Here is a 23,372-nt window from a genome sequence, read left to right as displayed (position 1 = left end):
AAAAGAATAATATAATAGAATGAGTATATGAAAAATATTATAAAAAATTATAAATTGTACCTTAAAAGGATCAACTTCAATAAAAAACGAAGAATACATTCTTATTATATAAAGTAGTAAAAAAACACTAAATATAAAATTATGAATTGACTCTCAAATTTAGATTCATGTACCACAGAAAAACACTATATATAGACTTTAGTAAAACAAAAATAAATATGTAAATTACCTATTATTAAGATAATTTTTTAATAATGCATTAAATATTGATTTGATACAATTATAATGAATATATGTTCCTAAATTAGTATAATTATATATTAATTTCATCATATCACGGGTAACAAAGATTTTTTATTATTAGTATTACTATTACTGATATTATTATTATCATTAAAATGAATAAAAGTATTTTTAATTGATAATTGATAAGTAGTTTAATAGTGCATTAAATTTTGATTTGATACAATTATAATGAAGATATGTTTCTAAATTAGTATAATTATATATTATTCATTAAATATTAATTATAATATAATTATATTAAAGATATTTTTTTATAAAATAATTTAGAAAAATTATTTGATATACGTGAATCGGGTAACAAAGATTTATTATTATTATTATTATTATTATTATTATTACTATTATTGATATTATTATTATCATTAAAATTATTAAAAGTATTTTTAATTGATAATTGATAAGTAGTTTAATAGTGCATTAAATATTGATTTGATATAATTATAATGAAGATATGTTGCTAAATTAGTATAATTATATATTATTCATTTAGTATTAATTACAATATAATTACAATAAAATAATTTAGAATAGAAAAAAAATTTTATTCGTTTTGGAGGGAAAATGGAGGCATGAGAGATCAACACGTCACCTTTAGTAGTTGGGGGAAAACCCAGTTTTAGTATATTAAGTAGATGATGAGTTTGGAATACTCTAAATTAGATTGATGATGATCAAATATTATTAAAATAATTAATTACAAAATTATTAAATTGATCCTTAATTCATATTTGCTAATTAATAATTTTGTTATTTGCAAATTTTATTTTGGGCTAAAATAGTAAGCCCTATGTGAAATTAAAATTCAGCCTTGGTTTAAAAAAATGTCTTGATTGTTATGGCTGAATTATTGCTATGATTATTGGGCCAGATTTATTTAAACAAACCCAAAATTATTATTTGCTACAAGACCAAAAGAGTTGGTCTGAATTGAAAAAAAAAAGAGAGAAAGTCAATGTTGCATGCTTTCAACGGATTCCACTTTCATCTTTTAATGGAATTCAAATTTTTATTAAGAGAAGTTAATGCAAAAATTGAAAACATAAAAGAGAAAATGCAAAGTAATTTGATGGCATTAAGTGTAGCTTACACGCTATTAGAAAGAAAGCATGGGGAATTGATCTTAATTGATTTTATTTTATAATACTCATTACTCCCATAATTTTGTTTTTCTCTCTCTTCTCTCTCTACTCTCTCTTCTTTTTTGGTCACTTCACAGAAAATATGGAAGCTAATGCAAGTTACCATCAGAAAGAAGAAGAAGCTAGTAGCAAAGCCATTATGCTGATGGTATCAAAAAAAAGAAAATCTGAAGTATGGAGTGGTTAAGATCTTTACCACTTATGGTAAGAAGTGGTGAGGAAGTCTCAAGCCTTCCATAACAAAAAATGGAAGAAGATCCATTCGGTTAGAGAAAGAAGATCTTTGGAAGGATGGTTCGTCTCAACTTTTGATCAACCACCACAGGAGGTAGCTACTATAACTACGTGATGGAAGAGGCAGAAGTTTGAGCAAATAGAGTTATCATCATCAAGAACGCATCAAGGGCTAGGAATCTTTCTCGAAGTGCAAGTCAAGATGGAAGACCTGGATTGATGAAGTTTGGTGTGAAGGGAAGACACAGAGGTAATTGCATGTTGGGTTTTACATTCGGTTATCTTTCTTCTCTCTCTTGCCGAACCGGTTTTTACATGAAGAAGAAGAAGAAGTTTAGCTCGGTTCAAGAGTTTCAACCTTGGAGGCTTCTCCTTCTATAAATAAGGGAGAACATCCAGGGCTTGAAGTAAGAAAAAGAGTGAAAGCACAGTGTTCCTATAGCTACCCCAGCTAACAGTAGTTCTTTTCCTTCAATGTTCTTCATTTTGTAATTTTCTGTTTAATTTTGTCTGTCTTGAGTCTCATGAAAAAAAGTAAACAGTGAGGTTTGTAAGAAAAAGCCATAGAGCGGAAAAAGACAGAGTGCACAAAATTAAAAGAAAAGTCATAGATATCTTAGGTCCTTTGTACATCTGTGTTGTGTTTCATGATTCTGTGAGAATCTCCTTGTAAGTTGGGTTAGCACTTTGCAGTTGAAAACTTGGTAGGTGGCCAAGTCAAGTTCAGGATTGAGGTTAGATTCTGGACTTGTCTCAGATAGGAAGGATAGTTCCTAGGGAGAATTGGTGTATGTAATCATGATGATTATAGTGAAATTCTATCATTGTTGTGATGGAGATTGGATGTAGGCTGCATTGCACTTAGCAGCTGAACCAAGATACATTTTGGTGTGTTTTCTCTCTCTTCTACTCCATCTCTGTTTCTACTGTATAGGAGACAAAACTGAAAAATATCTCTTGGCTAGTTACGAGACAAAAAAAAGGTCTCTTGACTAGACACGAGACAAAAACAAGAAATATCTTCTCAAGTTTTCTAAAAGGACAACAAATGTTATTAAGTGAAAATGGCTAAAATTTAACCCATTTCTCTTAGCTACTGATAAACCATCATCATACAAATTAAACTTACTAAATTTCATAAAATTCAAAAATCAATATATAGATACGTATTCTAATAGTCATATTTTTTTTTAAACTTTAATATACATAAAAATGTAAAATTTTATACTGCCATATCAAAATAATTCTAAATTTGATGAAAAATTATATATATAAAAGTAAGATGTTGAAATTTAACATTTAATTGATAATCTTTAAGAATAAACTATCAAATTAATACCCCAAAGATTTTGGTAGACAATAATTGATAGTTAGTTATTTTTGTAAAATTTAATAATCTTTTATTGGTTATTTTATTATTTGTGTCTTTCAAAATTATTTTTGGCAGCATCAAAATTTTTCAAATATTATTTTGATAGTTAATTCTAAAATTTACAGCATACAAGAATTTATTAGGACTTAAGTAGATTCCTCCGGGTGTTTTGTCCAACTTTACCAATATTTTTCACTCCACTACTGTTGTTGAGCTATAAAGAGGGAAAAGATAAGCATTTTTCTCAAAGTTGGATATGGTACAAAATTTAAAAAAAAAATGCAGTAAACATCGAAAGCAAAATTAAACGAAAAAAATACACTGCTTCTTTTGAAAAAAGAAAAAAAAGGGGGGGAAGAAATAATATTAATTTAGTCTTCTTGACTTCTTAAAAGTTAAAACCTATCTATGCAATGTAATTTCCTGCTTCTTCTCCTTTTATGGGGTCACAAATTGACTTGAGTCTTCTATGGGGAAAAAGAAAAAGAAGCTTCTTGGTTCATTATGTATATGTCATCCATCCCTACGCGTGATAGAAATACGAAACTACAATGCAACTTCCTCGCAACTGTAACATTGAATTTTATTTTATAGGATAAAATGTGATTTTTTATTATTTATTTTATTTTATATTGGAGATGATTAATGAAATGAGATTAATTTTATTTAAAAAAAATATTTTGATATAAAAACTAATTAGATTTTAATATTTTATATAAAATTTAAAATAAATCAAAATTAAATATTAAAATAATAAATCTCATGCAATAATAATAATAAGGGTAGTGTCATCTTCTTTTAATTATAAATAAAGTCATTATTGATCCTGAAGCATAGATTCACAGACCTATATTTTCATGAAGGAAGCTTGAGATCTTAATCTTATGCAGTTGTAGAACCTCATCAGCTTCCACATTTCAATAGCTTCAAGTTGTTATTGGCCACACTGGTATCAAATAATTTATGTGATTTTTCCTTTCTAATTTCTATATTCGACTTTCTAATTGTTAGTTTACTTTTGCAGATTGTTGGGAGCGTAATATTTACAATTCAAACCTTACTATTTAAATTTCCTGATTCTATTGGTTGCGTGGAACGGCTTCGTTCCTGGCCTTGAAACGTTGCTGAAATGAAATATAAGCATGATGTGTTCATCAGCTTTAGAGGCACCGATGTCCGGCGTGGTCTGCTTAGCCATCTGAAGAAAGATCTGCACCGTGAGAAGATTGATTTCTATGTAGATGATGCTAAACTTAAGAAGGGAGATAAAATATTATCACTACTCACGGCAATTGAAGAGTCGCTAATTTTGTTAGTTATATTCTCAAAAGACTATGCTTCTTCGAAATGGTGTTTGGCTGAGCTCGAAAAGATAATAGAGTGTGCTGAAAAAAATGAACAAATTGCTGTGGTACCTGTCTTCTATAAACTAGATCCATCAGAGGTGCGGCACCAGAGAGGAGATTATGCTGCTGCTTTTGTTAAACATGAAGCTAGGGAAGACAAGGTCAAGGTACAAAAATGGAGATATGCTCTAACTAAAGCTGCTGAATTTTCAGGATTTCATTATCCGATGGACTCTGAGTTGTAAGCCTCCTCCTCTTTTGTTTTATTTTCATTTTCATACTTGTTACTATTTGTTGTTAGTCAAATGATTTATTTTCTGTATTTTTTATGGTATTAATAGTGAACAGTTTAGTTTAAAATGATTATTGAAATATCTGATAGTTAAAAATTGGTTCCAATAAATTTATCCTTTCTCCTCTAATATTTAATGTGTAGGAGAGGTTACTAGGATAGTCACTGAGTAAAAGCACATCTTTGCAAATGGTTTCAATATATCTGAAAAAAAAAAAAAAGATTTTTCTTGTGCATAGAAAAAAAATGACAAATATGTTGAAACTTGAAGCAGAATGAATAAAATATATAGCGAAGATGATTTAGTATAAATATTGCATCAAATTAAACTCTCCTTTCTTTGCTTTTTAATATCTTCTGTCTGAAAGTCACCAGATGATGGTTAATTAGAATCTGTTGAGAATCAGTTATGCCAGGCTGGCAGTAGAGATATCAGAGTTAGTTAGAAGTACAGCTCATTGCTCAAGTCACAGAGCTATCTATATAAACCAAAACTCTATAATAACTCATCATTCTCTATATTAATCAAGAATATTCTCTCAAATTCTCTCTGTTTGGTTTGTTTGCTAGGGATGAATCCGATGTTGTTGATGAAATTGTAGAAGACATTTGTAGCAAACTGAGAAAGTTTTCCTCAAGTGAATCAGATGACCCAGCTAAATCAAATGGCCTTGTTGGAATTGATAAAAATATTGGATGGATTAACTCCTTAATGACAAATAATTCAGAACAAGTTCTAAAGATTGGGTTTTGGGGCATGGGTGGCATAGGTAAGACAACCATTGCTCAACTTGTGTTTGACAAATTTTCTCACCAATATGAGGGCTGCTACTTCTTGGAGAATATAAGAGATGAACTGAAAAATAATCAGTTAAATTATTTAAGAGACGAAGTTGTTTCTAAGCTATTAGGGGAAGAAAATCATCATATAACTGGTGCAAGCAGGGCAAATTCCTCCACCATGAGGAGGCTAAGTAAGAAGAAGGTTATCCTTGTGCTAGATAATGTGAATACTCCAAAGCTTCTAAGAGATTTCCTCGAACCAATTGACTTGGGGCCAGGGAGTAGAGTGATTGTAACTAGCAGAAATCAGCAAGTGTTTACTGCAGGAGTATTTCATGAAATACACCATGTCAAGGAGCTGAACTCTGAAGAATCCCTTGAACTCTTCTGTTTAAATGCCTTCAATGAAAGCCAACCCAAAAGGGGATTCAAAGAGCTATCTAGAGAGGCAGTTGCTATTGCCAAGGGTGTCCCATTAGCTTTAAAAGTTTTTGGTTCATATTTCCATTCTAAAAGTAGTGACATATGGAAATGTGCCCTAGAAAGATTCAAGAAGTATCCTGATCCTGATGGGGAAATTCAAAGTGTGTTGAGGTTTAGTTATGATGAATTACATGACATAGAGAAAAAGGTTTTTCTAGATATTGCATTCTTTTTCAAAGGAGAAGATAAAGATTATGTCATAAGCCAGCTGGATGCTTGGAACTTTCATGGACCTAGTGGAATAGCCTCTCTCCAAGAGAAAGCTCTTATAACCATTTCAAAGGACAATAAAATACAAATGCATGATTTATTGCAAAGAATGGGTTGGGAAATAGTTCGTCAAGAATCTGCTACTCCCGGACGACGAAGCCGAGTGAATGATCCAGAGGAAGTGTATGACATATTGAAGAATAACAAGGTAAGATAAAATTTACCATAATGTTAAATGTTAAATATATATAAGAAATCAGTTACCAAATAATTATTAGTAAATAATAATGTTAGAATATCAAATATATATTGAAAATGTGTGAAACAATATATATATAGGTAATTTTTTATGTATATGTAAGATTTTTGTAAGAAATATTATATTTGATAGTGTTGTCTTATTGTTATTCTAATTTTGATTAGGGAAGTGATTCAGTGGAAGGCATACTGTTAGATTTATCTCAAATCGGAGAGGTAGCCTTGAATGTTGACAGCCTTAAAAAGATGCCTAATCTAAGATTAATCAAGGTTTACTCTCCATTGCCTATTGAGGTTCCTATGCAAATTAGATATTTTATACCACAGGTAATTAAAAATCTTGATTTGATTTTACTATGTTGATCAAGATATTGTTTTTCCATTGCATTGAAATATTGGATTTTCTTATCTTTATTTTTTTTTCCTCTGCTAAAGGATTTTCTCAGTGTGCTTTACAAAAGAATAAAAATGGATGACTTGACAGAAGAGTTATTGGAAGAATCTGGAAGCTTGAATCAATCATGTGATAATGAGGATATCGATGATGTCGTTGAAACTATCAAGGTAAAGAGAAATCAAATTAAAAGTCATCTTACTTTAGACGTGTCTTGTTTAGAAAGAGGAGTGCTGGGGAGGCTGAATTATATGGTAAAGATGTGAGTTTACAGATATTTTTTTTAAAGGATGAAAGAGAAATTAAAAAAGATAGGATCCATATTTTGAATAATAATAAAATAATAAAAAATAACTATAAAAAGAATTTATTTTTTTTTTTTATACCACTTCAATTTATATAGTAGAGTGTCTTGCTAGAGAGTAGTAACTTTTGTGATTTGTAGTTATCAAATAATCATTAATGATGTTTTTAATGGTATGAGATTTTATCCAATAATATAGGATTATTCACTCTTTTTTTACTAATTACATACATGCCAAAATTTAATAAAATTGTTGGTGGCTAAATTTTTCTGTTTACAAATTATATATAGTATACTAGCATAGTTAAGCTTAGTCCTATTAGTAGAGCAAAATGAAGAGATAATATAAAAATAAGATTAATTAACTTGTAATATGCAAGTTGAAGCTTAGTTTATTTTCTCTTTTAAGTAGTCCCTCAATTTTAACACTCAAAATTAATTTTGATCCATTCGATTCATTCATAATTTCAAACATTCATATAGGGTCTGTATGGTTCGATCCGGCTCAAAGACTCTGCCCGATTTCGAATATTTTAGGAGTTAATTTGGTATAATTTTATCGGATTTAGAATTAGGTATGGGTCTCAAAAATAGATTCGGTCATTATTTCGGGTCGGGTCCGAGCCATAACTCGGGCCACCCGAAATTGACCCGGTGACTCGGTCATCATACACAATTAATATTTTGTGTTATTAGTGATGGATGATGGCTATTATTATGTGAAGTTTAAGTATTGTAAACTTTAATATTTTGTGTTATTAGTCATTATATATAAAACTATAAGTTAATGTTTTATGTTTAAAATGCATAAAATTTTAGACTAATGCATAATCTTGTGTTATTTGTATTGATTTAAATATTTGGTGTTATTAGACAATATTAGTATTGATTATGGTTATACTTTAATTTTAGAGAAGAGTTGGTTCTTATTATAGCTATAATCGTAGCTCAAAAGTGTATAGATTTCATCGGATCTCTAACATTAATGGCCTCTCTTTTGGGTTTGCTTGATTTTCTATTCTTTTTCACTTTTTGGGGTTCTCCAAGGATCGAACTCTTGACCTTTCGGACATAGAGCTCTGATACCATGTCATGAAACCACTCATCCCAAAAGCTTAAGCTGATAGGAGAAGGCAACATTAATGGTTATATCTCTAACATGAATCATACGTCTGAGCAACTAAAGCCACACTTAGTGGCACAAAATTAAAGTGCTAGTGTTAGTTGTTTTTGGTAAAATATTTTAAAAAGGTCCTTTTCACAAATCTTTCTTTTATTGTTTGGTAAATAAAAAAATTGTGTTAATTTATGTTTGTGGTTTTTATTTTTTAAAGGTTAAAGATTTTTTGAAAATATTTAAAGAGATATTTTTTAAAGTTAATTTATACTTATTAAAATTCAAATATCTAATATAATTTCGTATATTAATAAATATTCAGATTTGCTCTTATATTTATATCTAATATAATCCTTTCTAATTTTCAAATTTATTTTACTAAATATAATTATTATTTTTTGTATTTATTAAAAGTTATTTATAATTTTATTACTAAATATATATACTACAACTTTTAAAAGCTAAGTTAAATAATAAACTACTTTCCAAAAATAAAAATTTTATCAAACTGGTTCTATTAGTAAATAGTAATCACTCTTCATCAACTAATATATATATAAGTAGGAGATTTTTAGTGCTATTGTTCTCAAAATTTGTATTCTCTTAGTATAAGAAAAAATGTTATTGTTCTCTCCTAATCACTAGAGAGGTTATAGTGCTTTCGCACATTACTGAAAATTCTTTTTCTTGTCCGTTATTTTTTCCCTTATCACAAGGGTTTTTCTACGTATAATATTAATTGTATGCCAGTTCCACTTTTCTTATCTCTATTGTTGTTAAATTTACTACTTATATAACTCTGTTACCCAACAATATGATATAAATTTCAGGGAACTCAAGTAGATGGCATAAAAATTCTTGACACTATTATAGAGATGCATATTTTGGGAATGCCTAAATTAAACATGCCGATGCATGTGGAGCATCCTATGCCTGGTTTGCCGATAATGCAGGTGATAAGAATACATTGTTTTGAATTATTCTTAATTAATTTTTTTCAACTACCATCAATTAATATTTTTAAAATGATTTTAAATTATATACCTAAACACTAAAGTTAATTGGTTTGACTAAAAGTCAGTTTCCAATCCTTTCTCTCTTATTGTTTCAAGGTGGAAATTCAGTACAATAAATTTGATGTAAAATTGTTTGATAGATAAAAATTGTTAAATAAATTGACATGATTGAATTGTGGCTCTTAATTATCAATTTCACTTAAAGGCATTTAAATTTTAATCATCTAATTGAAAGCCACTCTGATTGTGTTGCTTTGGTTTTTTATTTTTCATAGGATTTGGTAAAGGATACAAAGGGTATATCCACTCAGCCTCTGATGCTGTCGAAGTTGTCTAAGTTGGGGGGTGTTCATAAATTGGCAAATTACAATGAAAATGATGGAGTTCTGGTTTTAGCAACAAATGATCTAAGTAGATCAATGCCACAGCGGAATCCCAACATTGGATCTGCAGTGAAAGAGTTGATCAGCCTTGGAAGTGAGTTTCACGTGAAATCCACTCACCATCTTTTCATGGAAGGTTCCTCAGTTTCAAAGGGCTTGTCCTTCTCAACAAAGGAAATAAGATCAATAAATTCAACCCTTAACAGAACGGAAGCATTGAACTCCTCCGTGGAGCTCTTCAAGAATCTTGAATGCTCAGATGCTAAAGCTCTACAATGTTATGCAGAGACTAGAATGGAACTATTGAACTCCTCCACGGGGTGCTTCATTTCTCATGATTACTCAGATATTGATGATCTGCAACTTGAGACTACCCGTAAAGATGAGTTATCTTTTCTGAGATCTACAAACTATTACAGGCTTTCTAATTGCAGAGAGAATAAACATATTGGGAAACCGAAGCTTCTAGTCCTGTTTGATGGGCTACGGTATTCCGAACAAATGTCTATCTTGGTTCTTGGTGGATCGAGCCTCCAATGGAGTTATTTATGGTGCATAAGTAATAATTCTCAGTTTATGCAACTTCCTGTTGGTCCTCAGTTAACGAATTGTGTAAAATTGTCTCTAGAAGTATCTCCAGGGAGTTTGCCTTCGCCTTTGCTTTTGAGCATCATGCATCTTCCTCCGCATCTTAAAAGCCTGTCAGTGCGTGGTGGTAGAAGTTTTTGGCATAAAATAAAGCTTCCACCATTCATTCCAGACGTGCGTACTTGCCGCAGAATGCGCATGTGGCGGGAAAGTTTGCCATCGAAGATCAATCATCATGTGTATATGGAACACCTGTCATTGCCTAGAAATTTACAGCCTATAATGGAGTTTCCAACATCCATTCAATCCTTGGATATTGATGGCTACATTATGCCAGAGGGTTTGTCTTCAAGCTTCACTTATCTTCCACATCTTGAAAGCTTGTCATTGGATTATTGTACAGACCTTCCGTTTACATCAGAGCTTCCATCATTCGTTCAATCTTTGGAAATTTCCAACGGCATTATTTTAAAGAGTTTGTCTTCAAACTTCAAGTATCTTTTACATCTTAAAGTCCTGCCTTGGAGAGATTGTAGCAATTTTCGATTTACATCAGAGTTTTTATCATCCATTCAATCATTGAAAGTTTCCAACTGTCTTATGTTGAAGAGTTTGTCTTCGAGTTTCAAGTATCTTTCTAATCTTAAAGACCTGACATTGAAAAATTGTAGCAATCTTCGATCTATATCAGAGCTTCCATCATCCATTCAGTCCTTAAAAATTTTCAACTGCATTATGCTGGAGAGTTTGCCATCGAGGTTCAAATATCTCTCTAGTCTTAAAGACTTGACATTGAGAGATTGTATCAATCTTCGATGTATATCAGAGCTTCCACCATCCATTCAATACATGGAAATTTTCAACTGCATTATGCTGGAGAGTTTGCCTTCGAGCTTCAAGTATCTTTCTAGTCTTAAAGATCTGACATGGAGAGATTGTAGCAATCTTCGATCTATATTAGAGCTTCCACCATCTATTCAATCCTTGGAAATTTCCAACTGCATTATGATGGAGAGTTTGCCTTCGAGCTTCAAGTATCTTTCTAGTCTTAAAGATTTGATATTGAGAGATTGTAGCAATCTTCGATCTATATTAGAGCTTCCACCATCTATTCAATCCTTGGAAATTTTCAACTACATTATGATGGAAAGTTTGCCTTCGAGTTTCAAATATCTTTCTAATCTTAAAGATCTGAAATTGAGAGATTGTATCAATCTTCGATTTATATCAGAGCTTCCACCATCCATTCAATACATGGAAATTTTCAACTGCATTATGCTGGAGAGTTTGCCTTCGAGTTTCAAGTACCTTTCTAGTCTTAAAGACCTGACATTGAGAAATTGTATCAATCTTCGATCTATATCAGAACTTCCACCATCTATTCAATCCTTGAAAATTTTCAACTGCATTATGCTGGAGAGTTTGCCTTCGAGTTTTAAGTTTTTTTCTACTCTTGAAAGCCTGACAATAAGCAATTGTAGCGATCTAGAAGAATTTCTTCCTAGCTTTCACCATCCATTCAATACTTGAAAATTTTCGTCTGCATTATGCTGGAGAGTTTGCCTTCGGACTTCAAGTATCTTTCTAATCTTAAAGACCTAACATTGAGAGATTGTAGCAATTTTCAATCTACATCAAAGCTTTCATCATCCATTCAATCCTTAGAATTTTTCAATTGCATTATATTAAAAAAATTTGTCTTTAAACTTCAAATATCTTTCTAGTCTTAAAAATCTCACATTAAAAGATTGTAACAATCTTGATCTATATCAGAACTTCCATCATCCATTCAATTCTTGAAAATTTTTAACAGCATTATAAAAATTTATTTCAATCTTTAAAAATTTGGTCTTAAAAAATTTAATTTGATCTTTCAGTGGAATAATTTTTGCAAAGAGAAAGTTTAGAATTATTCTTCACATACAAGTTATTTACACATACAAGTTTATACAAGTCATTTATATTGTATTGTTTAAAAATTTTTGGTGTATGTGTATTGATAAATTTTGTATAATTCAAAACTATTCCTCTTCTTTCTTGCATTATAAAAGTGAATTTTATTGAGTTAGAGTTAACTTGTATAAATTTGTATACCAAAAAGACTTGTATGTGTAGCAGGTCTCGAAAGTTTATAGGGCAGCACTTTTTGTTAAATCTGTCCAGCACTTCACTAGCAAAAAAAAAGTGAGTAATCTCGTACTATTAGATATAATCTCACACCATTAAAAATACTATTAATAATTAATTAATAACTATAAATCACAAAACTTACTATCTCTAACACTCCTCTATTACAAATTTAAATAAGTCAATTTAGTGTATTCAGATCAAATTGAACACAATAACTCCAATAATACAATAATATTAGCTAGTCAGTAAGGTGTCACATTGATAGTTAATTGCAATATAAATATTATATTAACTAAATTAGTGATAAAAAGAACGGAATTAATTTAGAGTTATAAAACTCAAAAATCAAATTGAAAACATTTAAAACTAAAAAAAAAATTGAACAATATCTTTTAAATAAGCTAAATATATTATTTTAGTTAGCTCATTAAATAAATAACTTAATAGACTATTATATTTCACCATCTATTAATGGTATTATCAAAAATTAAATTTGTCAACACGTATAATAAATGAGCTTGGTAGCTAGAATCTAATTTATTTTCTCTTCCATGGATTATAGCATTGATGATTCAACCAAATAACACCACGTTTTAATGGCAGACATTTCTTTTGGATTATTTAAGTAAATTTTTCCTAAATAAATAAATGCCTTGATCTTTTATTTACATATAATATATACATTATTTGAAAATCAAATGAGCATTTTGGCGGAAAAATAGTTAACAAATAACTATTAATATTTGAATGCACTTATAATATAACAAAACTTATATAAAAGTTGAATGATATATTGTCTCATCAACAAAAATATTTGAGCCAATTGTTTAATGTTAATATTTTCATATATAAATATTTAATTAAATGAATGATAATATAAATATTATTTAAACTGATTTTTTTAATCGATATTTGAAAGAGAAAAAAACTAAATTAAATTAAATTAAATAAACAAGTTTAAGGAGAAAAATATAATAAAGAAAAAGTGCGTTAGAACGTATATTGGAGCGCATTTTATGTTATGTAAAAGAATAGAAGGAGAATTTGGGTTGGTTTAGTAGATAGTTTACTAATTCGTTTAAATAAGTGTTTGGAATTTAAGTTTTGTTTTGTGTATTTATTAATTTATTGACCAATAGTGAATGAGTTATAACTCAAATGACATAATCTCTTCATACTCATTTAAGAGATTGCGAGTTCGAGTCTCCTTATTTTTTATTAAAAAAAATCCACTAACCAATAACAAGCTTTTAAATGAAGTTTCTATACATAACAAATTAGTCATTTTTCTATTAGACCAAGAAATACTGTGTGAAATAAAAAAAAAATACAGCCTTTATTTAATGGTAAAAATTTATATATAGTTGCTTTATTTTTATATAAAGTTAATAGTTAAAAACTATTAGATGATAATTTAGTTAAAAATGTTAAATTATCTATTAATTTTAAGGGTAAAGTATATTTTTTGTCCTGAAATTTGACAAAAGTTTCAAAAATATTCCTAAGGTTTAATTTAGTTGCTTTGTTTCAATTTTGTCCCAAAAGTTTTCGATTTACATCAAATATATCCTCGACGGCTAAATTTTCAAAAAGTTTAAGATCAATTTAACAATAATGCATGAAAATTATGCTTAATTTGCTTGTGTTGAGGGGTTGTTCTTATGAAATTGATGTTGAATCGGTCTTAAATTCTTTGAAAAATTAGCCGTCAGGACATATTTAATGTAAACCGAAAATTTTTGAGACAAAATTGAAACAAAATAAAATTTAGGGATATTTTTAAAACTTTTGTCAAACTTTAACGACAAAAAATATACTTTTCCCAATTTTTAATTATCAACTTCACATAAAAATAACTTGTAAATTTTCAACTTTTTTTTTAAAACAAAAAACACTTTAATTGCCAAATTAAAAAAATGAAATGGTCTAAGATTCTTATAAGTCAACAAATAATCCAAAATCTGAAAAAATTAATTCCATGATCCCAATTTGGAAAAAAAATCCAATTCTCTGACCCAATAATTAGAAAACATTCATAACAATTCTAAAACAAAAAAAAATAAATCCCCCCAATAAATTAATAAATTAATTAACAATTTTAATTCAAAAAATAAAAAGAAATAGATACTCCCCCCTCCCTTCTTGCACTGTCATCACGTGTTAACTATAACAACAAAACATTACCGTTGTTAGGACCAAAAAATAAAAACTCCAAATTAAAGAAAGCCCTTTTTTGCAAACCTCAAGGATCAAACGGTAATGTCAAAAGTAAAACATGATCCAACGGTCGTAAAGCACTAGCCGTTAACCCTTTTTTTTTCCTCTCATTTCAAAGGGGGAAAAAAAAACACATTGGTTCTTATTGTTGTGTCTCAACAGGGACAAATACCCGTTGTGGTTCAGTCCATAGAGAGTGTGTGTGTGTGTCAGCGCCCTTTGATTCTCTCTCTTTCTCTCTCTCTCTGAATCTTCCTTCTTATTCAATGATCTTGTTTTACTAGAATTTTTTTTTTTGGGGGTTTCTTCTGGGTTCTTGGGGAAAGATTTTTGAGCGATTGTTGTTCTTGGGGTTGTTGTTAATTTTTGTTTTTTGGTTCAAATTAACAAACTTTAAGGTGAAAACGATCATGGGTGGTTCTGATGAAAACAATTCTAATTCAACCTTGCCCAGAATTCTTCAAGGTACAAAACCTTTTTTAATTCTTTTTTTCTGGGAAAGAATAAAGTTCAGATTTTTGGGGCTCAATTTGGATTCTAAGCTTAAAGATTTAACTGTGGTGTTAATATTTTTTTTTTCTCTTTTGGGGGTTTTGGAATTTCAGCAGGGATGAATAATCAGAATCAGAATGTTGGTACAAGAAAGTTTGGACAGAACAGAAGAGCATTGAGTGTGATCAATCAGAATCTAGTGCAAGGTCGATCTTACCCTTGTGTTGTTAACAAGAGACCTTTGCCTGGGTATAATTCCTCTTATCTTATATTGATTCATCATAGATCCTTCTTTTCTTGTGAATTTTTTGTTTAGATTATTTTATTGTTTTGGTTTGTTTAAGGTTAATGCATTTGTCTAATTGTCTGGGTAATTCATGTTGATTCATCATAGACCCTTTGGTTTCTTTAAGGTTAATTGTGTTTGGTGGTTATGTTTTTGTGTGGAACCAGAAAACAAGAAATGTGTGAAAAGAAGCAGGCAGATCCAGTGCATCGTCCCATCACAAGGTTTCAATTGTTTTCAAAATTTGATGTTGTGACATGGCTCTTTGTTGTTTCTGAGTGCTGAATATATGTTTATTCAAACTAAGATAATATGTTTTTTCAGCTTTCTTTCAATGTTGTTCATAAATTACTAGGTGACCAAATGAAGGATAAGTGAAAAACTAATGTTTGTTAATATTGATTAATTTATTTTAGGAGGTTTGCTGCTCAAATTGCTTCCCAGCAACAACAATCTTGTGCTGAGGTACCCTTTCTTTGTTTCAATTTCTTTGATGCTGAAATTGTTGCAATGTCATTGACTATTGTTATTATGCTAATGTTTATATGGTGGTTGCTCAATTTGAACAGGATCCTACCAAGTCGAACCCCTCGAATTCGACCAGATTTGAAGACTTAATCCTCATCGATGAGGAACAAAAGTTAACAGCAGATCAACCAGTGCCCATGTCCTTGGAGAAACCAAAACTAGTGCAGGTGGTACTATAAGTCTGTTGTTTTAGTTTCAATTTCATATTATCCCTGAAGTATTTCTTATTTTGAATTTGTGACCAAACCTGCTGTAGGAGGAAATTGAGATGGAGGATATAGTTGAGGAGGAGTCTATTATAAACATCGATAGCAGCGATGTGGATGATCATCTTGCGGTGGTTGAATACATCGAAGATCTTCATGCACACTACAGAAAATTTGAGGTATACCGAAATGCACCTTTTAGGACAGTTAAACACTTGAGGATTTTTGTATTTGAAGTTCATTCCCCAATAAATCACTATGTTTAAAGCATTAGACTTATGTGTTTGAGCTTCGCATATATTGTGTGTTTTTGCATAATCAATTCCTTTTGGTTTGATTCTAAATAATTCATGTGATCTATTGTGAAGTTGTTAGATTTGAATAGTAAAGTTTATTCATTTTCAAGTTATAGTTTATTCATTCTAATAATAACCTTGATCTTCTATATCTTGCAATCATTTTATTAAACTTGAAAATGGAGTTAATTCAGCTCATCCGAATGTGCGACTTGCATGCTTTTGTGTGTCAACTTGATCACTTAACAGTGTTTAAATTTCTTGATTTTACATCATTGAGTTTTTTTCCAATTTCCATTTGTTGTTGAGACTCTTGTTCTGTTTGCTTTCATAACTTGCAAATCTGCAATCAATGACAGAAAGATATAAGTTTGCTAAATCAAAATTTTGAAGTTGTTTGGAAAATCATAGCATAGTCTAAATGATGGATTCATTGTATTGAAAAAGTATATATTAGATCTCATTACCATTTTGATGACTAACATCATTAGTTTCATGCAGAGTTTGAACTGTGTCTCGCCGGATTATATGGCGCAACAATTTGACATTAATGAAAGAATGAGGGCTATACTTGTTGACTGGCTCATTGAGGTATGTATTAAAATGTTTCTACTAAAACCACTATGCCAAAAAGGGTAATAGTTGGCTTCGTGACTCAAACTCGTGCTCGAATATTGATATTCTTGTTTTGAGCTTCTTTCAGGTGCATGATAAATTCAACCTGATGCAAGAGACATTGTTTCTTACAATTAATCTCATAGACAGATTCTTGGCCAAACAAACTGTGATACGAAAGAAGCTTCAGCTGGTTGGTTTGGTTGCCATGCTTTTGGCTTGCAAGTATGAGGAAGTTTCTGTGCCGGTGGTTGGCGATTTAATCCTTATTTCGGATAAAGCTTACACAAGGAAGGATGTTCTGGACATGGTAAATATAACAAACATATCATTTATCTTTTCGCATTTGCAAAATGGAATCAGTTTTGCCATTTTGGCTGAGATTTTCTTTTCAAACATTGCAGGAGAAGTTGATGCTCAACACATTGCAGTTTAACATTTCTGTGCCAACTGCATATGTTTTTATGAGAAGATTCCTGAAGGCAGCTCAAGCCGACAAAAAAGTCGGTACTAGTCTTTGTTAACTTATATACTTTTTCGCAGTCACAAATTCGCAAGAACTCCACACTTACCCTTTAAGTTTTTCTACCTTGGAACAGCTTGAGCTGCTGGCTTTCTTCTTGATAGAGCTCTCTCTTGTGGAATATGATATGCTGAAGTTCCCGGCATCTTTGCTAGCTGCGGCCGCAGTCTACACGGCTCAATGCACTGTCAGTGGCTTCAAACAATGGAACAAGACATGTGAATGGCACACAAACTACTCAGAAGATCAGATATTGTAAGAAAACTTCTTATCTTAGAATTATCAACTATTTTGAGACACTACACTAATACTAATAATATGTTTATCTTATTGGCGAATTTCAGCGAGTGCTCTCGGATGATGGTTGGCTTACACCAGAAGGCCGCGACTGCGAAACTCACTGGTGTGCGTAGGAAGTACAGTTCATCTAACTATAGCTATACTGCAAAATGCGAACCGGCATGTTTTCTTCTGGAGAACCAATTCTAGCAGGACCATGTGTATAGAACATTGGTGACTGGTGAATTGAAATTTATTTTCTGGATTCTGATGAGAAGTTACTTACCTTGTTTTTCATCATTTATTTTTTCTTGTTCTTATGTTCTTAGGTGAACATAATTTAGTACATTTTAAATCTATATTTTCCCTAGTAGTTCTCCATTGAATAAATAATGGAAATGGATGGTACAGATACAATTTTATTCTCCTTTTGCTTATGCCTCTCATTTGGTTTTTTTTTCTTTTATGATCTGAATGATTGAGTTCTTGCTCAATTTTTTTTTCAACTAATTCAAGATGCATCATTAGCATCAGATCATAGAACTTTTAAAACAACCATTTTATGGTACATATTGAGCAAAGAACTCACTAAAGTTGGATATTCTAGCAAATGTTTTTGTGAGGGTTCTTTTTTTCTCAACTTTTCATTTTTTTTTTTAATATCCTTGGTTGACATTTTTCCAATACAAAGATGGAATCTTATTGCAACTTTCCAGGTAAAAATTTTCAAAATTGTAGCTCATAGCTTCACTTTTACTTTTGAACGTTTTTTTGGACTTTAGCTTACTTTTGAAACATGACATTAAGTTCAACGGTCACCTATTGCTGTATGCTAAAATTTCTTTGCCAAAATATCTCAAACATGAAACAAGAAAGAGCAAAGTTTGTGGTGTGAAAAAGAGCTGATCTTGAATATATAAGAAACTCTCTCAAACTCGTATAAATGTACTAATCTCTCTATAACTTATGTTCTTATATATTCATCTACTATAATGGAGATAAATTTAATTGGGCCAAATAAATAATACTAATATAGGTCCGTTTCCGATTGATACTTTTATGCCTTTTATACTTTTTGCTTTATTATACCTACAAAAAAAAAAATTGAAGAAATAAGAAATATTTTATAAAATTTCAGCAAAACTAATATAATTATTACAAACATAATGAAAAACAATTCTTATTGAAGAGTTATCAAAATTCTTTTGTAGCATCTGCAAAGTCACATCAAATGATGTGTTATGCACAATCTTAAAATCAGAACACTAATATGAAAGGGTTGCTTACCATGCTTCATGGTTAAAGATGGATCATGCTCATTTAAGCGCCCAATAACATGTGCTGGTACACCTGCCACAATGCTTTACCAAAGCAAAAGAAAAATCACAAATTTAAAGATAATTTCTATATTACTAGCATAGAGTGACACAAGAAACATGTATTGGAGATTTTTTAAGATTTTTAAAATACTAAACTAAGCTGGGGATGTATATATGGTTTTATTTAGGCCAATGCTTGTAATTCTAAATAGAGACACAAACAACATATTTCTAGAATCAAATACTACTAGAACAGCAATAAAAAAATTCAAACATATTTTTACCTATGGGGAGGAACATCTTTCAAGACAAGAGAACCAGCAACAATCTTAACACCTTCACCAATTCTTATGTTACCAAGTATGATTGCACTTGCCCCAACTAGAACACCTTCTGCTACTTTGGGATGCCTATCACCCCCTTCTTTCCCTGTTTCTCCTAAAGTCACACCCTCCAAAATCAAACATACCATGATATTATGATAATTAATTCAATATGTTCGCAAAATAGTAAATCAATAATCTTTGTTATAATACTAAAGAGACAAAAAAAAAGTCAAAATTTATAATAATTAATAAAAATTAAATAAGACAAATTCTAACCGTTTTTTATTAATTTTTTTGTTACCAAATATTGACTATTGAATTCGTGACGAAAAGAAATAAATAAGGAAACATTACTCACTTGCATCAATGAGACTCTGTTTCCAACAATGGCAGTTTCACCAATAACCACACGTGTTCCATGATCTAATAGAATTTCATCTCCTATTTTTGCAGCTATATTAAATAAAATCATACAACAATAAAATTAACCACATGTCATTAGACTATTCTAGATATCACAGCGTTTCTTTCGCGTGAAAATTAACGGAATTTTTCACTCGACATGATCCAATATCAGAATTCAGAACCTTCGTACCGGGATGTATATCAATGCCGAAAACCTACAGCAGAGAAAATTAAGTGGTTGAATAACAAGCATAACAAACATTAAATGAAACCAGCATTGTAGAATCTACTCTAAGTTTTGAACAAGTTTAAGTAAAGTACGTACCTCACTAACTCTACTTTGCAAAGTTAAAGCCAATACCTTTCGACCCTCGCCCCATAAAGCGTGCGCTACACGGTACACTTGCAAAGAATGGTAACCCTGCAATGAATCAAAGGAGAAAGGTTGAGGGAAGTAGCACAAAATGATAGAACATTTGATGGAAATAAAAAATAAAAAAAAATTTACCTTTGTATTCAAAAGTGTAGAGCAATATGACAAACAAGAAGGACCTCTGTCTTTAAATGCCTGCTTAGAAGGGAAAAAATGTAAACATAAGAAATGAAATGATCAAATTTCGAAAACCGAATCCATTATTGAATTGACAAAATAAAAGTTCAAATATTTAAGGATTTAACTAAAATTTAACCGAATAAAATAAAGTAATATATTTTTATTTATAATATATATATATTTTTAAAAAATAATTCTTTAGCCGCAATTCACTATTTTTTTATTAATTTATTGGGTAAGTGATTGGTTCTCAATTAATTCAGTTAGATCAATCGATTTAGTCTGATTTTTCAGAATTATTATTTTTAAAAATATTTAATAACGAAAAAAAATTAGTCAAAAACATTCTAAACTTATTTTATTTAATATTTATTAATTTTAACAATAATTAATAAATAATTCAAGCTCTTTTTATTTCTCCTTAACATTACTGCTAAAATATATGTATGTTGTCCCTTTGCATGCATACCTTGAGATCTAAACGAATAGATCTTCGGATAGATTCATCATGCATTAGGAGATTGAAAAAGATATCCATTAACTGAGTTGCCAAAAGAGTAGGATTTTGGAGACGATTTGCAAGAACAGATGCTAATGCTTGCTCTAAGCAATCATGTGACAAAATACTTGCATACATGAAGCTACTCAAAATTGGTTCCCTTTCTGCCTGCACATACAATTTAATTACTATATAAATAAATCTAATGTAAGGAATATAAATTATGTTAATTAAAATTTGCTAACGAGTAATTGTATACTACAATGATATATAACATGGCACAATTTTAAAGAAATGTTAATTATATATTTATTATTTTTTTTCCAAAATGCATAAGCATTGATCTATACAAAATATACCATAATTTTTTTTATATTTATTCTAACTTTTATTCCCATGTTTTTTGAGGTACGTCGGTATCACAATTTACAAAATAATAATAAGATTTTGAGTGTAATGTTACATAAATTTGTGAGATGTTACTATATATAACTCAAATTAAAGTATCCAAGCAAAAAATAAATAAAAAAAGGAGGGAAAAAAAAGACACAAGAAGAAATGAAGAAGTTTGATACCTCAAACTTGGCTTCTTCTCTTATATGATCCCAAATGGTTTGAAGAGAAATATCCAAATGGTTATTATGAAAGGCAGAAGAGTGTGATGGGTTTGGAATTCCCATGGCATAAACAGGGAAAACTCTCTCCAAGTGATAAGCAGTTGTTGAAAATGAAGAGTTGTTGTTCTTATTATCATTACTATGGTGTTCATGATCACCATCTTCAACGTGCTGAGGCCTCATTTTTGTGTTGGTTCATTTAACTTGTTACAAGGGAAATAGAATTAAGGAGTTTGAAGTATTTATATATATCTAGTGTGGTTTCATCTGTTGGAACAAGTTCTATATATAAGTACTTAAATTGTTATAACAAGTAAAAATAACTAATTTAGGTTCCAAATTAGAAGGCAACTCTCTAACTAAGCTAGAAAAGAAATCAGATTATAATCCATAGCTATTAGCAACAATGTCAGCAATGAGGTGGTGATTTTTAGGCTCCAAATTAAGTTTCAATGCAGCCAAAGTTTCTCTTTTTTTATATACATTATTTAACGGTGCAATAAGTAGAAAGAAGCATTTAGATCTAAACCAAGCAAATGCATAACTGTTGGTTAATATACCATTTTTTTATTAACATAACATTCCGTAATTAGATTTCAACGAGTTATTATAACTCAAATCTCTTCATACTCATTTAAGAGGTCACGAAATTAGTAAAAAATATGTAAAATTATAAAAAAATATTACGTAATTAAATATACATATAAAAATATAAATAATACAATAAAAAACTATTATATAATTAAATATATATATATAATTATATTATATTAAAAATATATTAAAATTAAATTTTACTAGTCATTTGGATAAATACTTTATTAGCAACTAATTTTTAAAAGATACATGTTCATACCCTGGCCCAATGCAAAGGCCCAGGTCCAACTAAAAGGCCTAACCTGAAGGATTAGAGCCTAGCTAAGTACCGACCTTAACATAAGAAGTCGGTATCAACCACGACTTGGTCTGAAGAAGTCGGATATGAGATTAAACTGGCAGATAAATACTCAAATGAGTAACCGCCCCTAAAATCTCTCTAACCGCTTCATAAAGCCATATCTTAACCTCCCCAAGATAATAGGGACGGTTAGCACCCTAAAGATACGGCACTACTCCAACGGTGGTTATTCGCTCACCACTATAAATACACTGACACCCCTCAGGTATCCCTAAGTCCAATACTCTCTAGACCTGCTCACACTCTTGCTAACTTAGGCATCGGAGTGTCTTTGCAGGTACCACCCCCAATTCACTCGCGAGTGCAAGTCGGACGGAGCCTCCCGAGTTGCAGATCCACCCGGAGTTCTCTTCCTTCACACACTTGGGCCGCCAAACGCCATCCGTCGTATTAATCTCCGGTTACCTACCGTAACATTGGCGCCGTTGCCGGGGACCCGAGAGATCATCCATCGATGGCGGATAGATCCCGCGAAGAAGGCCATGCAGAAACAGATTCTGAACAAGAGAATCTAGACATGGGTAATGACAATGAAGACATGGCCCAACAGCAAGATAACGACCAACACAGAGAGGGTACCTCCGGAGTGAAGAATCCGAAGGTAAATTCCTCAGATGGACGCGAGTCGGAAAAGGGTGGACCATCCCACATAACTGAATTAATGGGATTAGTCCATAGCCGCCTGGAACAATTAGAGCAAGAGCGGGAGAAACAGAAGGAAACCGAAAGGTACCTTAAAGAGGAGATGGAACGGCGAAAAGAGTTAGAAAGAAAACTCTTACAGCTAGAGTCCTCCTTCAAGAACTCCCGCGATGAGCAAGAAGACCAACTCCCGGGCGGAGAAGATCCTTTCAGCGAGGACATAATGAGGGCAAAAGTTCCAAGGAACTTTAAAAGC

The 23,372-nt window shown here is 30.8% G+C and overlaps 3 protein-coding genes across 4 annotated transcripts; 2 read left to right on the top strand and 1 right to left on the bottom strand.

Moving 5' to 3' along the window:
- The first annotated feature begins 3,872 nt into the window (after window positions 1-3,872).
- Window positions 3,873-11,874, top strand: LOC127745756 (disease resistance protein RPP2B-like). Its single transcript, XM_052259455.1, has 7 exons — window positions 3,873-4,000; window positions 4,076-4,638; window positions 5,260-6,373; window positions 6,589-6,750; window positions 6,859-6,987; window positions 9,069-9,191; window positions 9,530-11,874. The coding sequence occupies exons 2-7, from the start codon at window positions 4,181-4,183 to the stop codon at window positions 11,753-11,755; spliced, it is 4,212 nt and encodes a 1,403-aa protein (XP_052115415.1). The 5' UTR covers window positions 3,873-4,000; window positions 4,076-4,180; the 3' UTR covers window positions 11,756-11,874.
- Window positions 11,875-14,728: 2,854 nt separating this feature from the next.
- On the top strand, window positions 14,729-18,222 carry LOC127745759 (G2/mitotic-specific cyclin-2). 2 transcript variants are annotated; one of them, XM_052259472.1, is made up of 11 exons: window positions 14,729-15,037; window positions 15,181-15,313; window positions 15,518-15,574; window positions 15,767-15,815; window positions 15,920-16,045; window positions 16,135-16,263; window positions 16,882-16,971; window positions 17,084-17,305; window positions 17,400-17,498; window positions 17,595-17,773; window positions 17,863-18,222. In XM_052259472.1, exons 1-11 carry the CDS (start codon window positions 14,983-14,985, stop codon window positions 18,005-18,007), a joined length of 1,284 nt encoding a protein of 427 aa, XP_052115432.1. In that variant the 5' UTR covers window positions 14,729-14,982; the 3' UTR covers window positions 18,008-18,222. The 2 variants fall into 2 exon arrangements, with proteins under 2 accessions (XP_052115432.1, XP_052115431.1); XM_052259471.1 differs by having other exon boundaries at window positions 14,730-15,037; window positions 15,178-15,313.
- A 769-nt stretch (window positions 18,223-18,991) lies between these two features.
- On the bottom strand, window positions 18,992-21,699 carry LOC127747578 (serine acetyltransferase 2-like). The gene is made up of 9 exons (XM_052261626.1): window positions 21,475-21,699; window positions 20,870-21,067; window positions 20,356-20,415; window positions 20,173-20,268; window positions 20,038-20,062; window positions 19,801-19,895; window positions 19,401-19,567; window positions 19,085-19,158; window positions 18,992-19,011 (listed from the first exon to the last, which is right to left on the bottom strand). Exons 1-9 carry the CDS (start codon window positions 21,697-21,699, stop codon window positions 18,992-18,994), a joined length of 960 nt encoding a protein of 319 aa, XP_052117586.1.
- Window positions 21,700-23,372: the final 1,673 nt, after the last annotated feature.

Source organism: Arachis duranensis, chromosome 1 (assembly GCF_000817695.3).
Source record: "Arachis duranensis cultivar V14167 chromosome 1, aradu.V14167.gnm2.J7QH, whole genome shotgun sequence".
NCBI lineage: Eukaryota > Viridiplantae > Streptophyta > Magnoliopsida > Fabales > Fabaceae > Arachis > Arachis duranensis.
The sequence above is the reverse complement of the archived record's forward strand: the minus strand, read 5'-3'. Positions and strand labels throughout refer to the sequence as shown.

Bases quoted from the DNA above. Each gene is read 5' to 3' on its own strand.
- LOC127745756 (XM_052259455.1), top strand. From the start codon at position 4,181: ATGAAATATAAGCATGATGTGTTCATCAGCTTTAGAGGCACCGATGTC. The intron at 6,374-6,588 runs GTAAGATAAAAT...AATTTTGATTAG, and splicing joins ACATATTGAAGAATAACAAG to GGAAGTGATTCAGTGGAAGG. The intron at 6,751-6,858 runs GTAATTAAAAAT...CCTCTGCTAAAG, and splicing joins TTAGATATTTTATACCACAG to GATTTTCTCAGTGTGCTTTA.
- LOC127747578 (XM_052261626.1), bottom strand. From the start codon at position 21,699: ATGAGGCCTCAGCACGTTGAAGATGGTGATCATGAACACCATAGTAAT. The intron at 21,068-21,474 runs GTATCAAACTTC...TTGTATGTGCAG, and splicing joins GAGAAGAAGCCAAGTTTGAG to GCAGAAAGGGAACCAATTTT. The intron at 20,416-20,869 runs GTATGCATGCAA...CCTTCTAAGCAG, and splicing joins CTATTCGTTTAGATCTCAAG to GCATTTAAAGACAGAGGTCC.
- LOC127745759 (XM_052259471.1), top strand. From the start codon at position 14,983: ATGGGTGGTTCTGATGAAAACAATTCTAATTCAACCTTGCCCAGAATT. The intron at 16,972-17,083 runs GTATGTATTAAA...AGCTTCTTTCAG, and splicing joins TTGTTGACTGGCTCATTGAG to GTGCATGATAAATTCAACCT. The intron at 17,499-17,594 runs GTCGGTACTAGT...ACCTTGGAACAG, and splicing joins CAGCTCAAGCCGACAAAAAA to CTTGAGCTGCTGGCTTTCTT.